General features: G+C 43.4%; 1 protein-coding gene across 1 annotated transcript; it reads right to left on the reverse strand.

Annotated features, from left to right (window-relative positions):
• Window positions 1-2,893: 2,893 nt before the first annotated feature.
• LOC147537952 (uncharacterized) lies at window positions 2,894-6,133 on the reverse strand. Its single transcript, XM_086642889.1, has 5 exons — window positions 6,034-6,133; window positions 5,770-5,940; window positions 5,270-5,566; window positions 4,670-5,056; window positions 2,894-4,566 (listed from the first exon to the last, which is right to left on the reverse strand). Exons 1-5 carry the CDS (start codon window positions 6,131-6,133, stop codon window positions 2,894-2,896), a joined length of 2,628 nt encoding a protein of 875 aa, XP_086499015.1.
• Between the last annotated feature and the right edge of the window lie 787 nt (window positions 6,134-6,920).

A 6,920-nucleotide genomic window follows, 5' to 3' on the forward strand; every position in this document is an offset into this window, starting at 1 on the left:
TTATTGTACTAATTGTCAGGTTTTGGGGCACAATCTATAAGTGCCCTAAACTAGCTACAAACCCGAAGGTAAACCAAGTTTGGGTACCGAAGGAGACGGGTAAAGCTAGTGAGAAGGCTTCTTCTATGGAGTATGATGGTGGATTGGCTCCTCAAAATCAGAAGGAGGATCCTATTAAGGGTAGTGGGGATTTTGATACTGATGCTACTATGGAGACTATCATACCCGCTGAGCCTTCAGTACCAGGTCAGCCTGTTAGTTCGCCCCTCGTGGTTCGCCGTGAAGAGGGTTGGCAAGATGTTAAGAGTAAGAATGTGGCGAAGAGAAAGGGAAAGGCTAGTGAGGCCTCTTCACCGGGTGATAGACACAAGAAGGTGAGCATGTGTGTTGATACCTCACAGTGGTTAGTTCTTGCTGATAAGGACGAGTCTGGATCCAAAATGGTTGAAGGTGCCGAGTCAGCAGGTGTAGATAGGGTGGAGGTTAGTCATATAGAGAGACTAGCAAAGCAAAAGTGTGATGATATGCCCTCTACTCTCACTTCATCTGATGATGGTATTGCTCCTTGTATTCGAGGTAAGGCTACTCGTAGTCTAGATTTTGGTAAGATGCCGGATGGTGTTGGTGATATTCTTGCTTTAGATAATGTCTCTATTATAGCTGCACGGATGGCTTCAGTTGACTCGAATGTTAAGAAATTTGAAGCTAAGATTTCTCAAGCAAAGAGAATGGCCCGCAAGATTGCTTGTGTTGATTACCTAGCTAAAAACAGTATTGTAATAGGTGTGGAGGAGTTGGACCTGGGGCAACTTGGAGACGAATTACTTGCAATAATTCAAGATGATCAATGTGGGAAAATAAGGTTACGAATCAAATGAATTTATTAAAACCATGGTATTATAAGTGAGCACTCTTGAATCTGTTGGATTTATATGAATTGCTTATGGAGTTATGGTATAAGGAGATGGTATAATATTAACCATCGGCACAAGTTGGAGGGGGGAGCTAGCATAGGAGGAGAGAGAAAGAGCCGGGTGGTGGGATTTTGTGAGTGCTTTTTTCGACAATTTTTTTTCCTCTTATTTAGGGTTTGGCGGCGGCTCCTCCTACTTTTTGGGGGTAGCGGCGGTGGTGGATCTGGTTTTTTCGGGGGATACGTAAGAACTGTTAGTCTCCATTGAAGTTTTATATCTTCTTTGAATTATATGCGAGCTTCTAGGGGGACGAATGTCCCTCTTCTTCCTTCTGGTAAGGATAATCTGGTTTCGTTTGAAGCTGGAAATGCCTTAAAATAGGGGATGAGTGAGAGGGAAATGGTTCTTCCCCAACCTTTATGTGGTCGTCTTCGTGGTCCGAGTAGGGTTCTTAATGATATTGAGTTGAGTGAGAAGGAAGAGGGTCAGATGGAAGATTTGAGGTTGGGTGGAGGTCTCGGTGTGGTATGTGAATCTGAGAAGAACAGAGGAGGTTTTCCGACTGGTAAGCTAGGCAGTACTGGTGAGGGAGGGAAGGGTACTGATACTATTATGCATGATTTTCCTGAGGTTCTTAAGTCTAATGGGGAGTCTGTGAGAAGTAGAAGTGGACCAAATTGGGCAGATCTGTTTTCTCGAAGGGAGGTTCCTGGTCGTAAGGTTCTATTTTCGACCCCTCCTATTGATGTTAATGGGAAATTGGTGGTTCGAATTCCCAGCAATTCAGCTGCTCGTCAAAAGCATCTACAAGAATGCAAGGATCTTATTATAGGGTGCTTTGTGGGGGGTAAAGTTACCTTTGGTTTTGCTACCAGTACTTTAATGAAGATTTGGAAGCTGAGAGGTAATGTTCGATTCACTTTATTTAGAGATTTGATTTTTATCATTCGTGTTGCCCTTGAGGAAGACAGAGAGCTTATTCTAGGCCACAAACCAATTTATGTAGCTAGTAAATTGTTTAATACCAGGCCTTGGCATCCTCATTTTGAGAAGGAGGTTAATCAATTGAAAACCATTCCTATTTGGGTTACTTTAAAAGATATTCCTTATCGGCTTTGGTATGAAGAAGGCATTGCTATGATTGCTAGCTTCATTGGCAAGCCTTTATTTGTGGATGGTCCTACTGCTACTAAGAGTAGAATGTCATATGCTAGGGTGTGTGTGGAGGTGGAGGTGGAGAAAGACCTTCCTGATACTGTTCCTGTGGTGGAGGATGATGGAGAGGAGAGTATTGTGCAGGTTCAATATGCCTGGAAGCCGAGATACTGTCATAAATGTTGCAAATTAGGCCATACATCTGTTAATTGTGTTGTTGGGGCTCCTAAGAGGGTATGGGTTCCTAAACAGAAGCAGGGAGAAACTTCTGGACAGGCTGCCAATAGTAATGGTAAGAACAAATTTAAGAATGGTGGGTCAGTAATAGACCAGGTTAAGAAATCTGCTAGTGTAGTCCAACCTGTTAGTGGTAGTGGTAAGGATAAGGCTGTGCTTGGGGAGGTTATGGTAGAGAAGGTAGAGGAATCTGTTAGGAAATAGACCTCTATGGAGGAGGAAGGGTGGACTGAAGTTAGGAGGATTGGTGCACTTAAAAGGAAGGAGCAGGATAGAGGGGGTGGGAACTCTGTGTTTCATTTTCATGCTTCTGGAAGTGAGGAGGTGTTTAGAAGTGGTATGTCTTCAGATTCAAACAGAGGTGGTGATCATGGTGGGGATTTGAAGAGGGACAGACCAGGTTCTGCTGTACCTAAATTTAAAAATATGACAGGAAAACCTGGAGAAGTGAACTCAGAAGGATGGGTGCAGAAACATGGTTCAGATGTTGAAATTGGGGCTTTGGTTCCTTATGAACCAAGTCCAGTTTCCACTAATGTTCAAGTGTTTGAGGCTAAGATTTGAAGGTCACCAACTCATGCGCCAGGTCAATTTTGGAGGTCAATTTTCACAGTGCATCTAGGTTGACCATCCTTCCTCCCATAGGATCTCACCAACTCATGCGCCAACATGATATTATCTTGGATAGACCTCCCTGAGATAAAAGCTGACTGGTTGTCACTCACCAAATCTTTAACAACCTTTTTGAGTCTAATAGTTAAGATTTTGGTGATAGTTTTATAGATTACATTGCAGCAAGCAATTGGCCTAAAATCCCCCATAGTGTTGACATTTGGCACCTTAGGAACCAAGGAGAGCAAGGTAGCATTAACTTCACCTAAAAGCTTCCCTGACTTGAAGAAGCTCTGAATTGCTCTAGTAAAGTCATCCCTAACCAGAAACCAACACCTCTTGAAGAAGTAAGAGGAGAACCCATCTGGCCCAGGAGCCTTATCAGATCCAATTGTGGAGAGAGCAAAAGAAACTTCCTCCCTTGTGACTGGGGCTACTAAAACCTGCTCATCACAAAGAGAAATAGTATTAGCAAAAGAAAAAGAGTCAAGAACAGCATCTTCTCCTGCCCCACTATCCTCAATTCCAAAAAAGGATCTATAGAAACCAACACACTCATCCACCACAAGCTGCTGATCATCCAGAACAACCCCCTCATTATTAGTGATCTTGAAAATGCTATTTCTGGACCTCCTCTCTTTAATAGTGATGTGGAAAAACTTAGTGTTAGTATCATCCTCATTGAGCCATTGGACCCTAGCTTTCTGCCTAAGCATAAAAGCTTCAGCCCCAGCCAAGTGTGTATACTCTGAAACAACTTTTCTCTCTGTTCTTCTAAGCTCAGCATCAAGAGGGTAAGACTGAAGTTGTTGCTGCACCTCTTCCACCACTCTTTTTGCTTCAAAGACCTGCTCAGAAACATTCAAATAGTTAGCAACCTTCCACTGAACCAGCCTAGCTTTGACCCATTTCAGCTTAGAAACCAGCTGAAACATAGGAGTACCCTCCACCTTCCTCTTCCACTCCTTCTTGACAAGCTCCATGAAACCTATCTCTTGACACCAAAAGTTGAAGAATTTAAAGGGCCTTCTACCAATGGAGGCCACTGCAGCCAGAGAGAAAATAGCAGGGGAATGGTCAGCAGCTCCAGGGGGCAAAAAAGTCACTCTAGAGGTAGGGAAGAGGCTAAGCCAATCAACATTCACAAGAACTCTATCCAATTTACAGAAAATACTAGCATCTCCCTCCTGGTTATTGCTCCAAGTGTACTGGCAACCAGAATAAGGGCAGTCTAATAACTCAGTATCAAAAACACAATCAGCAAAATCACTATAGTGGTTGGGTCTAACAGGGTCTCCTCCAATCTTCTCATCCATTTTTAGTAAAGAATTGAAGTCACCCATGAAGGACCATAGACCAGGGAACCTAGCTACCATAACTCTCATACCATTCCACAGGTCACCTCTCTGGGCTCTAGAATTGTGGCCATAAACCACAGCAAGCATAAACAACTTGGCATCAGTAGTGAAAACCCTGACCACCAGTAGCTGTTCAGAAGAAAACACCTCACTAATATTAAACACATTAGCATCCCAACCAAGCCAAATTCTCCCACCTCCAGTTGCTGAGTAGTTGTCCAGATAGCTCCAATAAGGATTAATGGACCTCTGCACAACCAATTTATTCCTCAAAGCTACTTTGGTTTCCACTAATCCACACAAACTAAGATTATTAACTCTAATGAGATCCTTGACCTCCTTTATTCTATGAGGACCATTAAGGCCCCTCACATTCCAGCAACCTAGACTAACCATTTAAAAGTCTAAATGGTTTCCTAGCCCCCACCCTTTCCAACCCATCACCCTGGGTAGCACTTTTGCCTTTGTTATCAAAAAGAGCAATAGCTTCAGCAACTGATTCAGTGTGACCCAATCTATGAGCCAGGGAGACACTACCATCAGGAGGTTTAGCTAAGCCCACAGTACTAGGACCATCATCCTCAAGCCCCTCCATACTAGAGTTCTCCAAATGAGAACTTTCCTCAGCAATACAAACTCTTTTGTGACTCATTCTCATAGTAGCCTGAGCACCATCCCCATTCTTATTTTTCCTTTTCACAACTGGGGTCCAACCCTCATCATCCATATCCTCCCCTTGGTCCTCAGCTCCTTTAGTGTAAGCAGTGCCACCAGAAGAACCTGACTTGCCCAAAACAGAGAACCTAGACTCAGAAATAATAGGGCCAGGCTGAACATCTTGCTTGGAATTTTCCCTAGAACCATTGGACCTTAATCCAGGCTTCCCAATAGGCTCCTTAAGAGGGAACCTTTAAGGGGGTTTTGGTGGAGCAAAGACATTCTTCCTCTCTTGCTGCATCTTCTCTCTAGCATTAGGTCGAACACCTTGTCTACCTAGGCCAGGCTTCCTCTCCTCAGCCTTGTGAGAGTCTTCAGACCTAGGCACAGAAGGACATCTTCCAACCAAGTGCCCAAACTCAGCACAATCAGTACATAAAGGAGGTTTCCAAGCATAAACAACAAAAATAGGCTTAACCTTCACACCATCAATCAACAAAGGTATCTCAGTAGGATATGTACAATCCTTGCCTATCTCAATACAAACTCTAGCATAAGCCATTCGAGATTTAGACTCAGTAGGCTGATCTAACATAATTGGCTTACCCAAAATACTAGCAATCTTAGCCAACCCTTTAGGATTCCAAAACAGAGAGGGAGCATTTCGAAAACACACCCAAAAGGGAATAGTATCTAAACTCTGAATACCAGACTCAATGAATGGTGACCAAGGTCGGGTCACAAACAAGTGATTCATTATGAACAGAGGCTCATGATCCAGAGCTCTCACTCTCTATCATCATCAAGTGACAATTTCATGAAGAAAGTAGACTCACCCTGAAGAATAAGCTTGAGTTCTCCCTTAGGTTGCCAAGCCTTCAACAGAGCACCATAGACAGCTGGGAACGAGAGCCGACGACCTACAAACGAGCCAACTAACCATGACTCACATTCCTTTCTTTCTTCCTCAAAATCAGCTACAACGAGATTGGCAACAGCTTCCCCATCTACCTCAGAGAGATTGGCAACCCTTTAGGATGCCCAGTCAGTCGAACAGGAAGAACTACTCCCAGATGTAGGAAGAGTCGATTCCTTCTCACCATCAGTACTCTGTTTTGCTGAGAATCCAACCCCAAAAGTGACCGGAATCTCCACACCAGAGGGAGGGAGAAGAAGCTTCGCTCCCCCTTTATCCGACATACACTCTCAGAGAGAGAAATGTCGGAGAAAAGGAAGCTATCGAACTCAAAAACCAAGAAACCGACCAGAGCCGCCGCTCCAATCTTACCGTAAAACCTTTTCCAAGAACCCTAGAAAATCGCGCCGCCAGGGACTCTCTCCTCTTCAGTTTAGCCTTTTTTGGATTTCAACTATAAGTAGGACGATTTGGCAAAGGTGCACCTGGTAGTAAATCAATTTGATGCTCAATACCTCTGTTTGGAGGCAGTCCGAGTGGTAAATCTTTAGGAAAAACATCACTGAACTCATTCATCAATTTTTGCATCAATGGATGAGAAATCATTTCAGCTCCGCCATTCTTTTCAACCACCAGCAAAGCAAAGACCTCCTTGCCCTTACCCATCTTTTTCATGATTTTGGTTTCACCCAAAAACATGTTCTCCTTGCATTTCTCCGTTGCAGACTTAGCACACATAGTAGGTGATAATGGTGCCAATGTAATGTGCTTCTTATCCTTATGAAAAGAATAAGTGTTCTTATCCCCATCAAGTACAGCTTTTCTATCAAACTCCCAAGGTCTGCCAAGCAATAGATGACAAGCATCCATTGGAATGACATCACAGATTACCTCATCAGGTAGTTCTTCCCAATAGAAAAGAAAATTGCTACCTGTTTAGAAACCTGCAACTTGCTTCTATCAGTCAACCATTTTAGTTTGTAAGGTTGTTGATGCTTTATAGTTGGCAAACTCAGCTTCTCCACAAGTGTACTAGATGCCGCATTAGTACAACTTCCACTATCAATGATC

This window comes from Eschscholzia californica, unplaced genomic scaffold (assembly GCF_041429995.1).
Source record: "Eschscholzia californica isolate CP2 unplaced genomic scaffold, dmEscCali1.0.p SCAF_5, whole genome shotgun sequence".
In the NCBI taxonomy this organism is placed as follows: domain Eukaryota; kingdom Viridiplantae; phylum Streptophyta; class Magnoliopsida; order Ranunculales; family Papaveraceae; genus Eschscholzia; species Eschscholzia californica.

Excerpts from the sequence above, each read along its gene's own strand:
- LOC147537952 (XM_086642889.1), bottom strand. The coding sequence starts at position 6,133 with ATGTCGGATAAAGGGGGAGCGAAGCTTCTTCTCCCTCCCTCTGGTGTG. Across the intron at positions 5,567-5,769 it reads ACTCAAGCTTATTCTTCAGG|GGTTGGCTAAGATTGCTAGT; the intron begins GTGAGTCTACTT and ends GGAATCCTAAAG. Across the intron at positions 5,057-5,269 it reads GGAGAGGAAGCCTGGCCTAG|GTTCTTCTGGTGGCACTGCT; the intron begins GTAGACAAGGTG and ends TGGGCAAGTCAG.